This window comes from Sclerotinia sclerotiorum, genomic scaffold, assembly GCF_000146945.2.
Source record: "Sclerotinia sclerotiorum 1980 UF-70 scaffold_11 genomic scaffold, whole genome shotgun sequence".
NCBI lineage: Eukaryota > Fungi > Ascomycota > Leotiomycetes > Helotiales > Sclerotiniaceae > Sclerotinia > Sclerotinia sclerotiorum.
The window spans coordinates 1,077,518-1,099,090 of NW_001820825.1; the positions used below are offsets into that span (position 1 = coordinate 1,077,518).

At 41.5% G+C, this 21,573-nt stretch overlaps 6 protein-coding genes across 6 annotated transcripts; 3 read left to right on the plus strand and 3 right to left on the minus strand.

The window, feature by feature from the left end:
* Positions 1 to 1,731: 1,731 nt before the first annotated feature.
* SS1G_08535 (hypothetical protein) lies at positions 1,732 to 3,990 on the minus strand (the record flags this gene model as incomplete). Its single annotated transcript, XM_001590745.1, has 1 exon — positions 1,732 to 3,990. The coding sequence occupies one exon, from the start codon at positions 3,988 to 3,990 to the stop codon at positions 1,732 to 1,734; it is 2,259 nt and encodes a 752-aa protein (XP_001590795.1).
* A 2,738-nt stretch (positions 3,991 to 6,728) lies between these two features.
* Positions 6,729 to 7,105, plus strand: SS1G_08536 (predicted protein; the record flags this gene model as incomplete). The annotated part of the gene is made up of 2 exons (XM_001590746.1): positions 6,729 to 6,770; positions 6,965 to 7,105. The coding sequence occupies 2 exons, from the start codon at positions 6,729 to 6,731 to the stop codon at positions 7,103 to 7,105; spliced, it is 183 nt and encodes a 60-aa protein (XP_001590796.1).
* A 1,185-nt stretch (positions 7,106 to 8,290) lies between these two features.
* On the minus strand, positions 8,291 to 8,622 carry SS1G_08537 (predicted protein; the record flags this gene model as incomplete). The annotated part of the gene is made up of 3 exons (XM_001590747.1): positions 8,291 to 8,377; positions 8,525 to 8,560; positions 8,593 to 8,622. The coding sequence occupies 3 exons, from the start codon at positions 8,620 to 8,622 to the stop codon at positions 8,291 to 8,293; spliced, it is 153 nt and encodes a 50-aa protein (XP_001590797.1).
* A 6,962-nt stretch (positions 8,623 to 15,584) lies between these two features.
* On the plus strand, positions 15,585 to 16,025 carry SS1G_08538 (predicted protein; the record flags this gene model as incomplete). The annotated part of the gene is made up of 2 exons (XM_001590748.1): positions 15,585 to 15,709; positions 15,800 to 16,025. The coding sequence occupies 2 exons, from the start codon at positions 15,585 to 15,587 to the stop codon at positions 16,023 to 16,025; spliced, it is 351 nt and encodes a 116-aa protein (XP_001590798.1).
* Positions 16,026 to 16,818: 793 nt separating this feature from the next.
* On the minus strand, positions 16,819 to 19,103 carry SS1G_08539 (hypothetical protein; the record flags this gene model as incomplete). The annotated part of the gene is made up of 2 exons (XM_001590749.1): positions 16,819 to 18,441; positions 18,492 to 19,103. The coding sequence occupies 2 exons, from the start codon at positions 19,101 to 19,103 to the stop codon at positions 16,819 to 16,821; spliced, it is 2,235 nt and encodes a 744-aa protein (XP_001590799.1).
* Positions 19,104 to 19,866: 763 nt separating this feature from the next.
* SS1G_08540 (hypothetical protein) lies at positions 19,867 to 20,735 on the plus strand (the record flags this gene model as incomplete). The annotated part of the gene is made up of 2 exons (XM_001590750.1): positions 19,867 to 20,485; positions 20,536 to 20,735. The coding sequence occupies 2 exons, from the start codon at positions 19,867 to 19,869 to the stop codon at positions 20,733 to 20,735; spliced, it is 819 nt and encodes a 272-aa protein (XP_001590800.1).
* Between the last annotated feature and the right edge of the window lie 838 nt (positions 20,736 to 21,573).

Consider the following 21,573-nt stretch of genomic DNA (forward strand, 5'->3'; position numbering starts at 1 on the left):
TCTTCGGCATCACCATCCCACTCCATTCCCCCTCTGTTTCCTTTCACACTACACTACAGAGTACACCGAACCCCACTACACTGAACTCTCCATCTCCATCCCCAACCCTCCCCCTTTCCTTCTCCCATTACACTATCCCAACCAAAACCACCACCTTCTCACTCCCTCACTCCCTCACTTCCCTCATCAATCACAACACCATATCAGCATCATAATCATGATCCGTTGATTTAACAAAATACACCATTTCTACTTACATATCTACCTACCTACCTATTCATCTATCTATCAACCAATCATTTCCAAAGTCCAGCTAAAAACTACATGTACATGTAAGATTACATGTGCATACTAACTATATACTCCATACTCCTTCCTACATCTACACACCATCCCCATCACATTCCGATCCAAGTTCAGATTCAGATTCAAATTCAGCACAAAACATATAACACCAATAAAATATCAAAAGAAGGTACTACGAAAGGAAGATACATGCCACAATACAATCAACAAAATAAATCTCATCATTTATCTATCTACCCTACCCTCCCTCCCTACATATCACCAACCTACCACCCTACGAATCACCAACCTACATAAATAAATTATGAATAATATCATCACAATTCCTTCATCTTTTCCTTTTTCTTCCCCTTTCATCTGCATACATCTGCATATATCTAGATAACATCTAATTTGAAGAACTCTCTCTCTCTCCCTCCTCTCCTCCCTCCCTTTTTCAATCCTCACTCACTAACTCACTCACTCATCTAAAAGACGCATCTCAACTCACCTCATCTCACCACTCACCACAAAAATTCTCACCAAAAAAAAAGGAGCAATAAAAGACACCCAGAAAAATTAACGGCAAGAAAAAATAAAGAAGCTAAAAAGCTCACAATTACTAAATACTATAAATTTTTGATTTCCATTGATCCCTAAAGAGTTTGCTACACTCTTTTCTTTCTTTCTTTCTTTCTTTCTTTCCCATGCTATGCTTTCCCACCTTTCGCGCGCTAAGTAACATTACATATTTTCCTCCCCTTCCATCTCGCCCAAAACCATCCCTTAAGATCCTGTAAAAAAAAAGGAGTGACGCCATCATAATTTTTATCAAGATCCGATCCATTTCACTCCCCCAACAAATACCCGCTTTTTCTTTTTTTCGGACCCTATTTCAGATACATGATGGGGAATCGATTGGAAAATATCAAAAAGCCAAAAAAAAAAAAAAAAAAAAAAAAAGCAGAAAATCTATGTGCTAATTGGGATATCAATTCATTATGAAACCGGAAGAAAACAAAAGGAAAAAAAGAAGAGGAAAAGATTTGTCGTAAACACATGAATTTTTCGATTTCTGAAGTGATGTGAGTAATGATGATAGGAATCGATAGGTTGTATATAGAATAAGGATATCTTAGATAATGACGATGACCGAGATGAAGCTTTTTTGATATTTTTTTTTTTTTGGTTTTTGGATCGAGTCGAACCTTTTTATAAGGAAATGGTGGAAAGAGTGAATGATGACAAAGGAAAATTTGCAATGAGCGTGGGTGTCAGTTTTGACAAAACTCATTGTGATAAAATATTTTTAAAGTTGTGCTCGTCTCGTCTTGTCAAATTATCCTTGAAAATCCTCATCTTTTCACCATTCGACCCTATGAACCATTGTGACTCACACTCGTCCGTGATCTCTGGGGCTCTGGCTTCAAGTCAAGCAGTCGTATCTTAGCTGAAATCAGGGCTATCCTCGTTGACGAATTCAGCCTGACAACTGATGCTTCTTCGGTAATTCGGAGAACCTTCAGCACTTTCGTCCACAAGTCCCTCGCGAGATTTTGCTCTTTCACGGTGAACCACAGTAGGATGTCTTGCTACTGCTCCCCATTTTGTCTTCTCTTCCGGAATTGGGTTTTGCTTGATACTACGTCCATCTTCCTCATAACTAGAAGCCATGGGAAGGCCGTTAGATTGACGCTTCATCGTATTCTCCTCCTCGGGACCTGGGGTAATGCGACTAAAGTATTCGTCTTCGGCAATTCCAAGCTCTTCGGAAGATTCCGACAATTCCTTGTATCGCTGTTGTAATGAGCTTGCAGAATCCCTTAATGGTGCCAATGTCATCTGTGCAGATCCTCGTTTAGAAGTAGTTCTCTTTCCCGAAAGCCATGATCCTTCAGAATCTATTGATGCAAGGGATTGTGAAAGAAGGGTAGGTGGTTCAGGTGAGGGTATATCTGTTGATCTGTGGCCGCTAGTAGGAGTGCCATCTCGTAAACGCATAGCACTGATTGGAGTATCGTGTCTCCTTTGCTCTTCTAGGGATCTTCGTAAACTAGTTCTCTTATCTGGATAATCTGTTCGTATCGGTGGTACGACATCAGCCTCAGGAGATTGAACTCGGGAATCTGGTGGTGAGATTGGAAGTTCCGGTAAGTCCTCCCTGAATTTTGACATTGTTCGTTTGGGAATATTTGATGTTTGCCTAACCATTGGTGCATATGCCAAATGCGGTGGTGGCCCAGTTTGTACTGTTTCCCGCGAAGTGTTGGAGAAGGATGGCGTAGAAGCTCTACTGAGTCTTTTATTTCTCCTGAAGAATGATGTCCATGATTGAGAGGTTTTGGCCTCTGCAGGCTGCTTGACAGATTCTGTTTCTATTCGCTGCTTTTTTGATGGGGAAGGAGTCCTGGATTTATCCAAGTTCATCACTTGTGACATGTTTGATGGTCCTCGGTTATAGGCTCGTGGTGAAGCAGGTGGTGAAATGTTAGCTTTGCCAATAGTACCAACCTCCGCAGTTCCCAAGAATGGTTCAGCACGTTCTGGAGAAGTGGTTAAGTTCTCGTCGGCGAATGGTGTTTCGTGCGCGACAGAATCGCTGAGAAAGGCATCCGCGGGTCGCTTTCCTCTGCCAGTATCCCAAGTATCTGAGCCTCTCCTTTTGCTTGATGTTGTAACCGCCGAAGTTCCAATACCCAAGCCTACTACTTCTCTTCCAAGAACCCCTCTCTCCATATTATCCGGCGGCGGCGTGCCATATCGAGCCGCGGCAGCTTCATCGGCCTTTTGTTTCTCTTGCTTTCTTGTTAACCTTCGCTCTGCCTTCAACCTCTCAGCCATCTTCTTCTTTTCTTGTCTCTTTTGATCTCTTTCCATGAGCTCCCGTAGCTCTCGCGCATCCAGATCATCAGCGAGTTCATCAATTCTCTTATTCGCTTTTAAAACTTCTTCTGGAATGTGTATACGGTCCGAAACACGCCTTCTCTGGGATTCGGATATATCCGAGCCAAAACCGGTTACACCTGGCGCATATCGAGGATTTTCAGAATGTCGAATTGTAGGCCGAGGTGCCAATGCATCCAATGCGGATATTCTCCAAGATCTTTGACGTTCGGAATTCGAGGATACTGAAGAGAGCATCGATTCGGCCGTTGGTAATGAAATATCAGAATGAGGGTTCTGTAAATTTCCTTTCAATCCGTTGCGCATTCTCTTACTGTCCTTCTTCATGGGACGACCAGAAGATGAGGCATCGACGGCCGGTCTATGGGGCATAAAAGAAACCATTGCTTTGAGTTCCTCCTCTCTATTATGATCCTCCTTGCGTTTCTTACTCGACTTCCGTCTTGAAAGTTCCGCGGCACCTCTTTTGTGTAGTGTTGGCACCCTCTCGCAGTCCATTAAATTCTCGCCCTGTTGACCTGTAACGCCAATTATTGTTTCTTCTCCGTTTCGAACATTCGCAGGTAAGGGAGGAACGGGAGGTCTATGCGCGTCTCTAGGCACGCGAATGCTATCGTTTCGACCAGGAGAAAAACTGTAAGCCCTTTGCCTCTCGGGTTTCTGTAATTTTTTCGACTCCCTCGAGGATTTTCTTCTTCTCTGAGTGTCCCTCCGGCTTAATCTTCTCTCTGGGACCAAGGAAGGGTTTAATTCGGATCCGTCATGCCTCCCAGGGTCAGGCTGTGTGCCAGCATTGTGCATGGTTGAGTCTTCGGAACGAGACTTGCTTGCCCCACTGCGCAACGCTCTGCGAGTACTCTTCCAACGGAACGGCCACATACCCATCTTTCCATCGATATGTATGATACAATTGTTATGCCCCTCTCAATATTACAGAGGTTGGCAGTGAGATGTAAAAGATTCTTTGTAAAACACCAGTCCAAACCTTCACGGGGCTCCGGGGGTTTCGATCTAGTATCTGCACGCGTTGACCATGACCAATAATTGAAAAATCTCGCCGGAGTTTACGTGTGAGGAAGCGATAGAACGTTTACAAACCCACGAGGTCCTTCCTTGTTGCGAGTTAATAAATAGAAAATTGGTTTGTGAAAGTGGATCCCGTTTGCGCTTGCATGACGTTCATTCAGATATCATAAATCGCGCTGCTTTGGTTGCTTGGTTTTTGATGTATTGGGGGGGATATTCCGTATAATTCGAACAGGGTGAAAAGGATGAATAATAAAACGTTAAGCCAGACAGGCAAGACGAAAGATGGAGGAATTGATCGAAATGGTCGAAGTCTTCTTTACTCTCTTTTGATGAATTGGGGGAACTCGAATGTAGAGGGAATGTAATTGCGAAATTCGGATGGTATTTGAAATTAGGAATTCTTTTAATTATTACGAAAGTAAGGGAGAAAGAAGATAAAAGTCTAGATGAGAAGATATGGTTGGTTCGTGGGCCTGGTATGTGCGGGAGTACGAGCGAGAGGAGATGTAGGAGTATGTGAAAGTATGAGAGGGTTAATTTTCCAAGGTTTTTTGCAGGTGATGGGGAAACGAGGGATGGGATGGGATGGTATGGGATGGGATGGGATGAAATTGTGGATGTGGATGAGATGATGAAAATGAATTGGATTAGAGATTTTGTTGTGCGTGGTCGCCAGGACCTGGTCTAGCTGTGGCTGATTGATTGATTGATTGATGTGTATGGTCCAGGTCCAATAATCCAGTAGGTAGGTAGGTAGGTAGGTAGTGTAGTATAGATTCAAGAATTGTACAGAGGAAGAAGGAAGAGATGGCTGGCTGGCTGGCTGGCTTGTAAAGGGCCAAGGGATGAATTGAGTAAAATCAAGTCTTTTGAAACTCCTTCCCAAGAAAATAAAGAGCCCGTTGATCTGAGTTCACTATTCAGCCCTCGTTTCGTTTCTCGTTTTATGTTGCTTGTGCCGTATATATTCGTAACTTCGTTAAATCAATGTTGAATCATCTATTATTATAAGTCATGTACCCGATCCCGTCGATACGGAGAAGTTATGCCTCCTCTTTCAATATTATATGTACAAGAGGTAGTTATGGTAGGTAGTAGATATTAGCTATTAGATACTAGACTACCTACATCCTACATCCTACATACTCGTTAACGCGCAGTCATAACTGCCACAAATATTACAATGCGGAGTCACTGCAGGAGCTCGGTACGGTACGGTACGGAGAAAAGTCAGAAAGTCTCAATTCTTCCTTCAATTCACCACTTTAGGTATCTGTTCTCCCTTAGCTTACGAAGAGAGTATTAGGTGCTCTGTAGTCAGACATTGGCATCAAACTCAAACTTACGAGATGAACCAATGTTTTTGATTTTTGATACTCTCCAAATCCACTTTTGAATCCACCACCCAAATCCACAACTCAGGCACAGGATCAAGTAATGACATGAAGACAGTGGACACTGGACACAAGTATCTACTCCGTCGAAGGCAAGAAAAATAAAATGTCAAGGTGTACGCTAATTTTGTTGCCCTTTCGGTCTAGAACTAGATGTTTAAAATCAGGGACCAGTTAAACGATCATGTACCTATTACGGACGGTACAAGTTTTCATGCATCCGGGTTGGTTTTGTGCGCTGTAGCGCTGTTCGATGCATACATAGCATTGGCATAAGAATAAAAATTTCATCGGAGGGGAGGTTATGTTTGTGCTGTAACTTGTATCCGTACTCGTATCTGTATTAATGTCTACTTTAGGGCTTTAGATGCCTTTAGGGTTTTCCAACAAAGAAGATTTAAACATGAATTGTTCTGCTTCGACATCATTCCTGATTCCCTGAGTGTGGTACAATGGTTCTTAGGAAATCATAAATCATATCGGACAATATTTCATCTATGAATGGAAACAATTTCTAGGATCTTTTCTTCCTTGTAATCTGACATTCATGGATGATAACCCAGTACGGAATACGTACATTCGGACTGACATACATATTTACCCCAAGCTCATCTAAGAATGGGTATCCATTGGTCTGCCCTTAAAGTAAGCCTCCGACGATACATTTCAAGCAGTCATCCTATTTCCCGGCATCTGGGGCACAGATTATGGTTTCCTTTGCTTGGTACTTGATATTTCTAGATATCTAAATTAAGCCAATCATGCTATAGATATTCTATAATATCCGAAGTCTCACTTCCCGACTCCTTTTCTTCCCAGGTCGTTGAATATAAAATACCGATGCTAGACATATAATGACTTAATAAGTCCGTTCAATTAGTTCACCGTTGTCGAAGGGAGAGATAGAATTATCATTGTCTCACGTCCCCATTGAATCATCGCCCAACAATTTCAATCTTCAAGACCTTCTCGAGTGAACAGCTCATCTATTCCGTGTGCCTAGGTACCAGTCAGTAATCAACTCATCTGCATGTGCTTGCGGAGTGCATCTTGGTAGCTAAAATCCTAAATTACCCTTCACAATCCGAATTATGGCCTGACACGTAAAAGGTAACAATGCAGCCAAAGAGTTGCATACGGTATTACAGAACCACAGGGGTAAGCTCGTGGGCAGTGTATGGCTGCGTTTTATAATTACCACCCTATTATCACATTTGAACTTCCTTGCACAAACAATATTCGAATCACAATAATACGACAGATAGAAGATTAAACTTCTAGATGAGCGAGATGAGATCTTCCACACAATATTCATGCTCCAATATTTGTATGTATGTACTTGCAATTGTTAGCGTTCTCCACAATCGTTCTGCTTCCTTTCACAGGTGATCAAGCATCGACAGCACGGATTCATAGATGGCGTTGAGACCGCATCTGAACGGCCAAGATCGCAATCCTCGAACCAACCACGCCGGCTGAAAAATTTGACCTGATCAGTCTAGTCTAGGTGGCTCCAACGCTGCGGTTCATAAGTTTCAACGACTCATGAAGCGGCCAAAAAGAATATCGTACAACCGACCCCGTGTCTTACCGTTCGTCGCGCATAGGTATCCTATGGGATGAGAATCCCTCGTGGAGGAAGCACAGGATCCCCACTACAAATACTATCGAGTCATCGAATAGCTTGATGAGACTGCACCTGCAGCACGTTATGCTGGACTGCCTGAGCAATTGATTGTTGTCTTGAATCTTGAATCAAAAGCTTATAGACGGTCTACCGTGCGCGCAGAACTCTTTCTATTTCCTTTAACCATACTCATACTGAAGATTCAGGGGAATCTATTACGCTTTTCCTGTAAACAATGTGTCACCGTGGTGGCGTGGCTAAAGATCTATAAGCGATATTTAAATACAATTTTATCAGGTGGGAAGGTAATAGGCTGTAGGTAGTTAGTAGATGGAAGCAGAACAAAAAGCTAAAAAAAGGCACAAGACAAATACAAAGTAAGACTCACAAGGACCAGAATGTGCTCCCTTCCACAACCCTCCCACAACCCGGAGCAAAATTAAATCTTTTCCGAAGCGCGAACACTTGCCTCAGGTTAAAAACTGCCTTTTCCCATTTCTCAAGGAGTACACGACTTTTCTCCGGCCAAACTAATGATTGGCTGTCTTGGCAAAGATTTCCCTTGACTCTCAATCGGGAAAGAGATATGCAAGGACAATGCATTCCCTCAGTTAAACTTTGAGAAACTTCAACCACTTTGGGATATTCTTCATTTCTCATAATTACCAATTAAAACGTTTAATCATTTCTTTGTCATTCTTCACGAAAAAGATACTTTGTACATGTCAGCGAAGATGAAGCATAAAGCATTTAACATTTAGCATTTCAGAAATCGGCCCAACCTTTTTAATCCCTTCGCCCAATCCGTACATTTCGGAAATTATCAAACTCACAGCCATTCACTTAATAATTGGAGCACAACGTTGAAACTTTAAATCCAATTCATTTATTTTTTTATTTATTTATTTTTTTCCTTTCCAAGGGGAAGTGCGACATGTACAAGGAATCTTCACGTTTTTGTTTCGTCATCATAGACAATATCATGTGTTTTGAATCCTACGTCGAAAGCGTCAACTTCTTACTCGCGTGTCGCATAATAATATCTTGGCTCTCAGAAAAGCTTCAAGTAATCCATTTCCTTGCCATCCCTATTTTTTATGGTGGCGACGACATATTTATGCACGGCACGGTGTGGTATCTAAGTGTAAGTAGGTAAGTAAAGTCATAGCTCCCATAGAAATGCAACGCAGGTCCAAACAAAACTCTGGGGTAGTGACGCGAGAGGAGACATAGCACTACACCGCAGTGTACAGGTTAAATTTGGCTTTTCGCATCTCGTACTTACGGTGTAGAAACTACGCCGCAAAATTCGATTTGATTTCTGTAAGTGAAATCTAGTTTTCTGTATCATACACGCGAGGATGAGCCGATCTGCACTGCCATCTTTGACCTTGGGTCAATTGATAGTCTGTTGTATACGTTTGGGGCGCAGACCTCTTGGGTTTGGGGTTCACGATACTGCATGTGGACTCGTAGTTAAGCAATGGGATTTTGGGATGTTTTTTGAGATGGTTATCGAGTTGGAAGTTTAATATGCACGTATGAATGTGCGTTTCCGATGTCAAATTGGCGGGATATTGTCCATCTGTTCGGATTTATATCCTCACGAAGTCTACATCAAATTTATTGATCCGAGCCTCAATTGTGGCTTGGTAACAAGATCTAATGACTAGCCGGTCCAATAATCTGGATCTGCCTGACCTTGGTCTTGGGATCAAACTCCACCGCGGCTGCGAATACGATCAATGGTCATCACCACATCATTTTTGGTTGGTATTACCAACATTGACTAGTTCTCATGATGGCCTTCCGGCCAGATGGTCAATTGCTTGCAGCTTCACCGGAAAGAGATAGGTGATCAGGTTTAGTGGGGGGGGTGAGGTCTGAAACGTAGTTGGTTGGGCTATATTTTGATGGGACATAAGTTGTCTGGGTTAGTTGAAATCTTCTTGGTGCCTGGTTTGTACGCATGGTCGAAGACCTAGTAGCCTTATGGTTCGTCTGGGCTCTATTCGTGTTGGTTTAGTATGGTAGTGTTGGAAAGAAGGGTGTTGGAGAGTTGTCCGAGGCCTCGGCGAAGACCCTTAAAAGAAGGAGGGGTATAAAAAGACGGTATTTTAAGCCCAGCAGTGCAAGATATCTACAATAAATTAATATTCAGATATCTTCCATCGATATTCTGTAATACGCTTCTCTTTCCGTTTGTCCTTGGATATGGTTTTTCCGCATCTATTCTCCCTTTACAGTGGTATTTAGTAATTACTTGAATCCATGACTCGCTATTGTATTTCCATTCTATTGTTCTCTTATTCTATTATTTCCGATATTGTCGTTTTATTGTAATCTTAGTCTCTTCCCCCTTTGAATTTTATATCGCTAGCAGAGCCTCTAGAGATGAAATACAAAACTAGTATGATGCAAATATCTAGAAAATTACTATTTTCATTCAAGTCAGGTATTTATCTATTTAATTATATAAAAGTAAATAGTAAAAACCAACCAATCAACCAATCAATCTTATCTGTTGATTCATCACCATCCATCATCACCATCCCTTTTAGAAAACAGAAAGTTAAAAAAAAAAGAATTAAATCTTTTTAAAAGCGTAACGGATAACAGATAATGGATAACTCCGCACAATTGTCATCCTCCCAGCGGCGGTGCTCTGTAGTGGCTTATGGCTAAGTAGGTTATATCTTTCTTTTTGGAGTGGGTGGTTGAGGGTTGAAGTTAGAGGTTAGAGGTTAGAAGTTAGAAGTTAGAAATCTGCGGTCTAAGGTTAGAAGTCGGAAGTCTACTCACTGCATCAATGGGATTATTGGTTGGGTTTTGGAGCATGCGGGGGAGGGGGAGGCGGGGAAGGGGGTTATATGTCTAGGTTGGGTGGATGGCAGAGGGAAGGTGAATGGAGAGGAGGAGTGAATATGGTACAGTAGGTTGGGTAGTAGGATGTTTTGTTTTGTTTTGTCTTATTTTTTAGGTGAAATATTCAGATTGTAATGATGCGGTTCGAGACGCTTTATCTTTATCCAAGGGCTGGATTTTCCTTCATTGATGGATTGGAAACAGAGATAGAGACAGATGATGATATTGTGGTATTGAATTGTTTGTTCCAGAAGTGAGTCTTGCATCTCTCGTGTATTCAGCACAGCTTTCTATTCTGAGCGGAGTTTTTAAGAGAATACTAGGGAGGTACGTCCGAGAATACTAGGTAATTAAGTAAGTATGACTACCAACACCACGAATCGACGAGGAGTCTAGGTCTCATGTTTTGCCGTCTATAAGAGTGACTGTTGCTGATTCTTATCACTGTAGTTATTCGTTCTATATCTCGTCCTTTTCAACATCGATAATATAATATCGTCTGGATATTCTACGGCTTGAAATTTTAAAAGTTTATTCTACTTGTTGGCTTTCATGTGCTAGCAAACTTGTATGCAGGATGAATATCCTCATGTGTTGTGTTCTCCGAGGTGTTATTCCATTTGGTAGTCGAGAAAAAACTGGGTGTGGATGGTTGTTTTATAAGTAGGTAGGTAGGTAGGTAGGTATTGGTTTTGGGAATATTGGGTGCTATGTGCTAATTATAGAGCATTTATGATTATTATGTGAGGGGTTTTGGGAGGTGGGTTGATTAGTTGATGAGCACTACGTGCGTGGTCTTTTATTGGATGTGAAGTGGCTTTGAATTTTATCTCGCAGACAATATAAACGAGATCTTCTGTTGGATATGACCTCTTTATTGTACTTGAGTGCCACAATAAAAGATGGTGGTTATGGTCTAGTGGAACGAGAGAGAGATTCTGAGCTTTTCCTCATTTAGCCTACGAATACCTGATTCTAAAATACGGTATTCCGATGAATACATCTCTTCTCTGTAAGTTTGAACTAGTTATTGTCATTCAAATCGCCTTTAAAAGATTACCTTGCTGTCGATTATCGATGCTGTTAACTACCATCATTTTCTATTTTACCTTTTACTATGATCTAATCTTAAAATATAGTGAGCTAAGTCGAGGAAATTAGTATTTTCTCCCTCAAGGGCTTTTGCCTAACGTCTGTTCCATGGCCACAGCCTGAGGAGACATTTCTGGATTGTATATTTGAGATATACAGGGTGAGGACATCAAATATCTTTTCTGTTTACACATTGTCGAGGTAGCATGGGATACTGTGTTATATAGAGAACTTTTGTGTAATGGTCTTTCATATCACATGTGCATTCACTTAAGAGCAGGTTTGGATTTCTGGGAGTGAGTGAATGAGTAAATAAATACTCGTGATCATACAAAGTGTGATATAACAACATCGATATCTTTTTATCTCACCCTTAGACCCTTCTTTGTGTAACGATACTGTACTGGAGGCAGCCGCCGCCTCCAGTACAGTATCGTTACAACCATGACCGTCCACTCATGGCACTAAGCTTGAATTTTCCCGATTAATTGGCACAATTGCTTCTTCAAAGAGAGATGGGTGCGCGCTTTAGACTGTAAGGTCTCTTTCTTTTCGATTTCTTGGTAAAGTTGATTCAATTGACTTTGAATATTATCAACTTTGCTTTTTTATTGTCATTTTTATAACAATGTTGTAATTTTTTATATCTCTGTTTGATTTCATCAGGCAAGATGGAAAATTCGACAACTTCATACAAAATACTTTAAATCTTACATTTTCCTTATCAGTCCTGCTATTCTTGAGATACTAGCTAATGCACCTCCCCGGCCTGTTTGGCCATAATTAAAACAATCCCACCTCTTCTTCCATACTTGCTTTCCTTGTTTGTAGTGCTGCACATAGGGGATTGAAGCTCTTTTAAATAGTGCAATGGTATGATTTTAGTCTTTACCCCTCCTCCCCCTCTGTTGCTAGGACAAACCTACTGTCGCAGCTTATGTACTTGATCGTATGACCCTTCCGCACAATCTTTGGAGTTGTTTAAGGATGATAATTGCTCATGATATGACTGCCTTCTAATTATGGATATTGAAACTTCAACGGAAAGATGATCTTTGAGGTTCTGATTCATTAGACTATTTTGCAGAGCTGAGATTGAGGTTACTGATATGATTCTCGAATGGTATGGCTTTTCGTTTGAAGTCAGGTAATCAAATGGAAAATTAATTGTTGTCAATTGTTACATTTGTTGCTATGTAAGCATTATCACTGACAAAGTTCAAGATATTGGCCAACATCAGATGATATAGACTTCCTCCATCTTATCATATTATAGGACTTTCCTTACCACCGATCTCTTATAACAATCGTATGTTGTTGATGCAATAAAGGAAAATATCCTAACTTCACTTGATTTATAGTAGCTGTGGTGATAGTAGAGGAACTCCAAAGCGTTAGACTCATTTTTTAAATCATATTCACCTCTTGCAGTCATACCTAATTATGAATCGTTCTACCCTCCTGGAAATTCTACTGAGCCCCGCTCTTGTGGGTGAATATACAGAAAGGGGGAAAGCATGATATTTCTGCCTTCACAAAATACTCAATCCCTCAATCTCTAATTTCTAGTTCTTGGTGCACAAGGGAAAAGATTCCTTCATTGCATTGTTTTTTCAAGGAAATTTAGAACTGACTAGACAACGCGCCATGTTTTCACACCTTCATTAGACAGCACAAGTGAATTGGAAGTTGAGGTGCATTCAGTTAGTTGCTTCCAGGAGTATTGTATATATTAGCTTTGATATATCGTACTAATATATCGTACTAGATTTGATGTCAAATGCTTAGACATGCTGCCACAATATTAATGGTATAGAAGATTCGTTTCTCGCTATCACTCTCGAAGTATCATCCGAAAGCAAGTACTATAAATTCAAATCCAGTATTGTATTGTAACTTCTCTCCAAAAGAGTTATGTAAGACTTAAATCTCCTCATAGAAATCAGAAATTAGAATCCTACAAACGGAGAGAAATTCGTTTCATTGATAGCTTGTGAAAAACAGATTCTTTCGTTGTTGTCCCTTTGATACGAAGCATCAGTAGACTAGGCAGGTGCGTCTTAAATAAAGCCTCCTTCATTCTATCACAACAATTGGCAAGGCTTCAATTTCTGAGCCTCTTCTCCTCGGAAACTCCTGAATTCCCCTCTATTTCCAAACTTGGTCTGTAAAAGGGGAATTTAATGAGTGAATCGCAAAAGAAGGATACTAAAACCCGAAAATTCCTAAACACTGCGTCTTGCTAACATTAGTACTTTACCCTGGTCATGGTATGTACATATAATATATCTATCTGACGGTTTTCAAGCTTAGGGCTACCAAAAAGCTAAAGAATAAATAGGTAACAAGTTGTAGCCTGTTCCAATCTCTCAACCTCTCTAAGGAGGAAAACTTGCTGTGGGCAAAAGTTCAGCTAAAATGTTGTAATAAGATTCATTGAGAGGTTTCAACTTTGATGGCATATATTTGACGAGAACCACATGTGGAACAACCGAAAGTGACAATGATTATGAGAAGACTGGATGATATCCAGTCTAGAATATCAGATCGCTGCTTGAGAACAATATCCACTGTCTTTTCAGGTGATTATTCGAATCTCTGATTTTGGTTTTCAATCAACGACATCAAAGATCCGTAAAAAAATTACTTAATAATCAGAGGGATAGAGGCCTTTGTACAAGGTAATAAGTACCCAGATTATTAGTATGACTCGGGACTGATCATTATTCTTGTTAATGCTGGAGTTTGTTTTGAGCGAAAGAGATATAGTCGAAGGAGCAGAGAAGCTTGGAAAAGGCTCAATCATGCAGTGATAGCCGAAACTATTTTGAGCCTAGAGCAGTTGGCTTTTTAAATATTTTTATTTTCTTCCTCGCAAACTCATCCCATTCACTTGGGTACCTTGTAAGTCTGCTCCACGTAAGACCACATGAGCGAAAGTAGGTAGCTTCATGCCCGTTTTTCTCTTCTCCATTCAAATTAAACCCCACTCCAACAGGTCAGACTTCCAAGGCAGTCTCGTCCCAACTATATCAAAACATAACATCGTAGCTTTAATTGTGTAAACCTCAAGTCAAATAACTATGCTATATGCCCAAAAAATTCAGAATATTTGTTCACAACTCTTCCGCCCAGGCGACTTTCTCCCACTCCAAAACTAGGTAGGATTACAATACACCCTCCTATTCGGAATTCCGACAGATGTGCAGCAATATTTCCAACTAGTCATTTCCCAAAAATGACTTAATAGTCTTGATTGGTTAATCCTTTGAGACTCAATGTATTGTTGCATATCTGAAGAATTCCGCCTAGATTCTCAATTTGGTTCCGGATATATAGCAGACAGGGCTTGTCTCGGAATCTGCTAGATGTGCAACAAAACTCTAAGTTACTTTCATGGCAAGTATATCTATATCATTATGCCGTAGTCTTGATTGGTTGAGACTCTGAGATCAAATGTATTGTTGCATATCTGAAAAATATCCCGTATAGATTCTAATTGTGGATTGACGGAATTTCTCTCAGGCAGGAGTCAGTCAGAATTCATCACATTTGGAATCCTCCACAGTCTGAATCCTTCACAGTCGGAATCCTTCACAGTTGGAACCCATTGTAGTCGGAATCCATCACAGTTGGAACCCATTGTAGTCGGAATCCATCACAGTCAGAATCCGTCAGATATGCAACAAAAGACGTTGTGGTATTCTCATGCTAAAATAATATTTAAGAAATTAAATGTATCGGGATATGAAAGTAGTTTGGATGATAATACCGAGTTGAGAGTTATAATAGGGTCCAAAGAAGGGAGTATTCTTTCATATATTTTGGACGAAAGTAACCTTACTTAAGTCACAGCTTCAGAGAAACATATCGAATATGTCCAAGTAACCACGAACCTCATAATTGTTGTATATCTAGTATTTGTATCGATTTTCGTCTTCGCCATACAAGGTAAATAAGCCTTCTTAAATAGAAATAACAGTATTTCCTTCATCTGTGACAGTCAAGAAGTGACAGCTGCAGAGACACCATAACTATGGCTACAATAATCAGATGACCACGGAATGTTCACAGTATACCAAAATCAAACAGTAAATCAATCTGTGCAGTCTTTATACTCGACGGCATCCTCAACAAATAGAGCATACCAACCCCTCGGATCTTCCTAACAGTTAGTCTAACTCGAAGTTCACATGTATGAAGCAGACCACACCAATAATGAATATGCGGCATTCAAGCGACTGGAGTCTGGACCTCTTTAGGTTATTCTGGCTAACACCTGCAGCGGAAATGAAGTGGAATCAGGATCTAAATACCTTTCGGTACTATGGACCTCCCAAAACCAGCTGTTCATACCCACGACTTCGTAGTGACATAAAATTATAGGGATGGGTCAATTAGTTCCACCAGCATGTTTCGAATCGAGGGAAAAAGAGTACGAAGGGTACACGAATCCTCATGGACCTATCACTATTTCATGCAGGAATTTCTCTTCTACTTTACTTGCTCTTTGGTATTGCATGATGGCAGTCGGATAAACTAACTGTAAAATAAGCATCGAGAATAAACTGTTTTGCCGAATCATCAGCTAATCAAAACATAGTCATGTTTCCTCTGTCAATAGAACGGGCTACAGCTTCATCCCTCGCTTAAATCATGAGACGCACTCCAGTAGATTCACATGTGCATCTCCATGGATGGTTCACGAAATCGCCATCAATTCACACGGATTAGAAGAACTGCTTACCGGGAAACTCGACGCTACATTGCTCGAAACATTCCCATTTCTAAATATTCACAAATCTTGGAAATCGCCAGCGGAAGATTAGAAGTATCAATATACTCATCCAGCCGCAGTTCACGTCTAGAATATCGATTTCTCCCAAGATGAACAAATGTACCAAGTCGTCATTGTGCGCAACCTCGGACCCTGAGTTCAAACAACAGGTATTTAGAATCCATCCAGATTTCGAAGAATCCTGCACCAAGAATTTATTCTCTTAGGATGAACTCATAGTTTCCGCCAGCAAGTTTTTCAACAAGAGATTTACCACGAAAAAGGTCTTATTGAATTGGGAGTTGGCAATAAAAAATCCTATGAAGAAGCTCCGGTGCAAAACATGCATAATTTACCAATCCAAAGGCTCCTCCAAGGAATTAACAGGAGCGATCCACAGGACTAAGACAATGAGCTGTATGCAAAAGAGCTGGGGGATCTCTAAGGAATACGGAATATTGACTATAAAACTGTTCTCTATGTATGTTCCACCTCGGAATTGGGAAGAGACGATGGGGATTGAAGTATTTGAAAGATGAAAAGATCATTAGAATACCATTGAAAGCACGGGAAAAGAGAAAAAAAAAGAGAAAAGTAGTACAAATTTGGCGTACCAAATAGGTCCTCGCACACTTGGATTACCTGTTTGACCGAGTGATATTCGTGGGGTCATCAGATCCAAATAACAACCTTCCACTAGAAATAGTAATTCTATAAACTGGCTAAAAAAATGATTATTTGGTCAATACGCCTTATTGTTAAATTCATAATCATACCACCGGTGCCTGAACGCCTGGGTATTCTCCATTTTTCCCTTCCTTGCGGTTTCAAAAACCAACAATTCATTAACCATAATCGCCCAAATCATCAAAAACATCTCCTGTTTCCTCATTACCCCTTTTATCAAACCAGCCTCCAAAATCAAGCTTCATCAGTAACCTGTCCACTCTACCAACTTTAGCAGGAACATATGCCCCTTCCTCTCCCAAGACGAGTTCTTCATATCCACTATCCCAGCCATTTTTATCTTGGTCTATGTCCCGTAGAGTCTTAACCAATTCTTCAATTGCATCTTTTACCCGTTTTGCTACTGTTACAAGCTGTTCTTTGATATCCTGTTCTTCTTTGTGGAAGTCAGAGAATGCATCTACTACTCCCTCGTCGGCTTCAAGATCCAGTGATTGCCAGATAGAATGGATACGGTGGACAAGAGCGACGAGGTGATCAATTTGCTGCAGTAGATAGTATAGCGGGTCCGTAAAAGTTGATGTATTTAGAAGAAGGTTGGATGCCAAAGCAGCGAGGTATCTCCTATGTGCATCTGCGAGTGTTTGTGGGTCATGACTGTGGCTAGCGTTCTTCGAGGTCGATTGTCTGGCAGCTTGCAACCAGATATCTTGATCTTCATCTTGGGACCTTGATGCCTGAGTCTCTCCCGTGAGCCAGGCTGTAAAGCCTAACCATGTTCCTTGTACAACCTCGCCTTGAAGATATGCTTCTGTCTCACCTAAAAAGAAGACTGCAGCTCTGCTGGTTGCCCACACGCTACGCATGGCGTGAGAACGTTCTTTAGCTCTATTTCGAAGTGTGAGAACCTTTTTTCGACCAAAAGTAGAACTTCCAAAAGGTGGGCCAGGAGGTGCTGGATGATCACGACGTAAAGAAGTTATCTTCCAAAGATTAGTGAGTCGCAGGTGTGCCCTGTGAACTGCTAAAAGATAAGCATTGATGCTTGAATACATCTGGATGTCAGATGAAGTAAGGAATAGATCTAAGGGCGAAGGGATGTGCATTGTAAGAGCCACAGGAACCGAAAGAAGGAGATTCCGGAAAGGGGTGGAGACAATCACAGAAGATTGTGAAGCACTTGAGCTGGCCTTTCCTTGTGTATTCGGATTTCCTTTTGTAATACTCAACTGAACAAGATCTCTTGCAAGTTCAAGCAAATCGTCATCATCCTCCTCATCGTTCTGGCCTTGTTGTGCGCCCATCGCAGCCCAGGTCCTAGCAAGGACAGCAGAGACTTCCCCTTCCTTCACAACAATATTTCCCAAGCCTTCCCTCTTCTCATATCCCAAATTTTCGGATCTTCTCCATCGTGATCGAATCTTTTCATCGGCCTCAGATATTAACGCTATGGCAAATTCTCCTCGACCAAGCAAAAAGAATTCTCGTAGTAATGTCAATACTTCAATGACCTTGCTCAACGGCAAGAGCTTTTGTAAAGTAGTTTGAGATAGGGAAAGACGGATAGCGGCTATGACTCGGGCGAAATTGGCGCCATTGATTGGAAACTGGAGGGTAGATAATTGTCGTAAATGAGAGGATAATAAGTCGAGTTCTGGAGATGATGCAGAAGAGATGCCCTTGACTCGAATGTGGTTTAAGGATCGTCCGATGAAGAGAAGCGATGAGGCAGTGGAATCCGACACAAATGCTGGCAATAAGTCCTTATTAGTCTTGTAATCCTATCACCAGTCAGCGAGTTTTTGTTTAAGCAAGGAGCATGAAATTGTACCTCGGAATCATCCTTTTGAACGAAGAAATCCCCGCGTCCAAAACTCGGTAGCCGTCCGTATAGAATCCAGGCCGATACCTGCTTAAGCCAAGCAGTCTGCGCGACCTTCACTAGACTTAGTGCCGCCTCCTCTATATCTGCATATCCTGTTTGTATAGCATTGCACAACTTGTCGATGACCATAGCCCCACTACACTTCTTTCCGCCCACATCTTGCATCATGAAGTCCACAATCTCCAAGAACCATTCCATTCGCCTTGTCCAGCCAGAAAATTTCTCCACGATAAATGTCAGCGGCACAATATTATATGCGCCCACACTCCCAGAATCTTTGCGCAAGATGCCATTCTCAACCTCAAGTACTTTCCGTTGAAAGCTTACAATATGTACGGAGCTTATAGATGTAGCAACAGCCTGGCAAATACTCGAGGAGTGCTTTGAAGATATAGTATTTGTTTGCGCGAGGAGCTTGCAGTGAAGGTCACTTAGATGGGCGACAGAGGAGAGGAGGGACTTTTCTGAGGGGGAGAGGATCGAGGATGAGGATGAATGGTCGGCAGTGAGGAGCGGAGACGGATGCCCTGAGAGTGAGAGGAGTATCTCGTGGAGCATTTTCGCTGGGAACTGGATCTTTTTTACAATCAGCAAACTCAGAAGTCGCAGTGGATTGCGGCGGAATGCGCTGGTAGGCCGTACCCGTTTTCCTTCTTGTCCCTAAACCAATCCGCCAAGTCGTAGTATAACAATAAAATAGTACCTAATAACTCAAATCGGCACATTTGGTTCACAACATATTCATTTTCTAGGGCGCATGAGCCATACAGAAATTCTGTAGAAATTGAGTTGTGGTCGGGCGATGAGGTTATAAATTTCCCGAATTGATCGCGTTACTGGCGCGTTGCGGGGACTGCGGACTGGCAAGAAGCTTGGAGCAAGGCTTGGCTTGGCTGTTTAACCTTAACCCTTCACTTCACTTCAATATCAACATCAACATCAACTTCACCTCAATCAAAATCACAATCACAGTTCCATCTACGTATACATTCATAAATCTGTAACACTCATACTATAATTGTGAGATTATTTGAGATGACTTTTTGAAGCCAACGCGGTCAATTTGGTCTTCTCTAGATCCTGCCGACTTTAGGACCTCAGAAAACACACCTCCTGCGTAGACATCTCCTACGTGGACATCTACTAGCCAGTCACAAACAAAGATGCAACCTCGGTTTTGTGCTTTCCTAACATAGTCCCCTCACTTTAAAAGCTGCCATTGAAGTCCGCGTTTTTCTTATATTGATATATATTTTAATTATTGAATAAGATCGATGCACATGAGTATCTTTCCTTACACACTTTAAAACAATATACGACGATGGTTAATTTCAGAAATATCGTTGTCTGCGCATGCCTTCTCGCAACACCTACTAGTGCCTTGAATCAAGCTACGAACAACGAGAATTCACTCGCTCAAGCACTTTCCTCTCTTCAAGGGTTTCACTCCGAGAAAATTGGTGCTGCACTCACTGCATTTACTGCCAGACTTCAAAAACTCGGTACCGCGCCGAAAGAGTCGACGGAAGCAATCTATGGACAGGTACCTTCAGGAATCCGGGATAACGTCGAGAACGTGCATACTCAAGTCATGAAAACGATTACCTTTCCCGAAGTCATGCAGTTTCAAAAACTCGCCGCAGAGTGGACCACTGGTGTCATAGACGCCTTTAAGAAACATGGTACCGCGCTTAAAGAGACTGCAGAAGCAACCTATACACAACTTCCGTCTGAATTTCGTGATGAGGTTGAAAAGGCGCATGCTAAAATCTATGAAATTGAATGGAATGATTTACCGGTCGATATCCAGGACTATATTCGGGAAAATCCATACCAGACAGCCTTTTACGTTGTGAACGGAATCGTATTCTTTGCCCCAGCCACGTCTAGTGGTCCAATTCTTTGGGCGTTAGGATTCGCAAGTAAAGGGCCAAGGGCTGGTAAGTGAGGAATCTCAAAAGGCTTATTATAGTGCTAAGTTTTTCAACAGCTTCATTTGCATCGATGTTACACAGTGAGTTTGGCGTGGTTGGGGCGAAGAGCCTGTTTGCTTATCTTCAGAGTGCCGGTATGGGAGGCTATGGGCTTGGTGCTGTGAATATGGCGGCCAGACTGGGTGGTGTTGCGGGCATTGTTGGTGGCCTTTTGGGATCGGGCGGTGCTGCTAGGAATGGCACTGCGAAGCTTTGAACGTCACATTCTCGGCATGTTAAGGAGTTCGAAGCTTTTAATTCAGGGATAGGAGATCATATGAAGCAGATAGCGTCGTTATTAATGAACCATCATTTTACATCACGTTACGTTTCAGACGCCTTATTCACGAATTTTATACCTTGTTATACTTCTAGTCAACTGATGGTCCAAGACTGCCACAAGCCAAAGCAGTAGCTGTGTAGCAACCGAGCTGTGGTTTGTTGAAGTTATAAACTTCCCAAATCGGTTGCGTTACTGGTGTGTTGCAGGATGTGGAAGAGGAGCTTGGAGCAACATTTGGTTGCTCAACCCTTTGTTCCACCCAATCACAATTCTATTTAAGTATATATGTTTTTTTTTCGAAGCTCACACGGCATACGGAATTAATTGGGATGATTTGTCAAGTTTTTTATGGGCGATTCAGTCTCAGTCTCGGGCTTCCTTCTTTTGATACCAGCTTCCATCAGCAATTCCTGTCGTACATCGAACATTTCTTTTTCCGACGGATCATTTCCATATGGCTCTCAGAATGTCTACATATTTCAGTCTTTCTCGGTATCGTACTCTCTAGCAAAGAATCTAGTAAATGGCAATGATAGAAACTTCCAGTGATGTTTCTTCCATGCCTTCGGATGAGATAGTGCAATTAGTTAATGTCTCAGAATGCAGAGAATTCTCCCGAACATTAAAGATTCCAAGGGGAATGGCAAAGAAGAAATATTAAGATAGATCATATATGCATGTTTCCGCCGTTTACCGCGGCGTAGACCACAGCGTATACCCGAGAAGAAGCACTTTCGATCGACGATTTCGAACTTGCTTCTTTTGTCTTCTC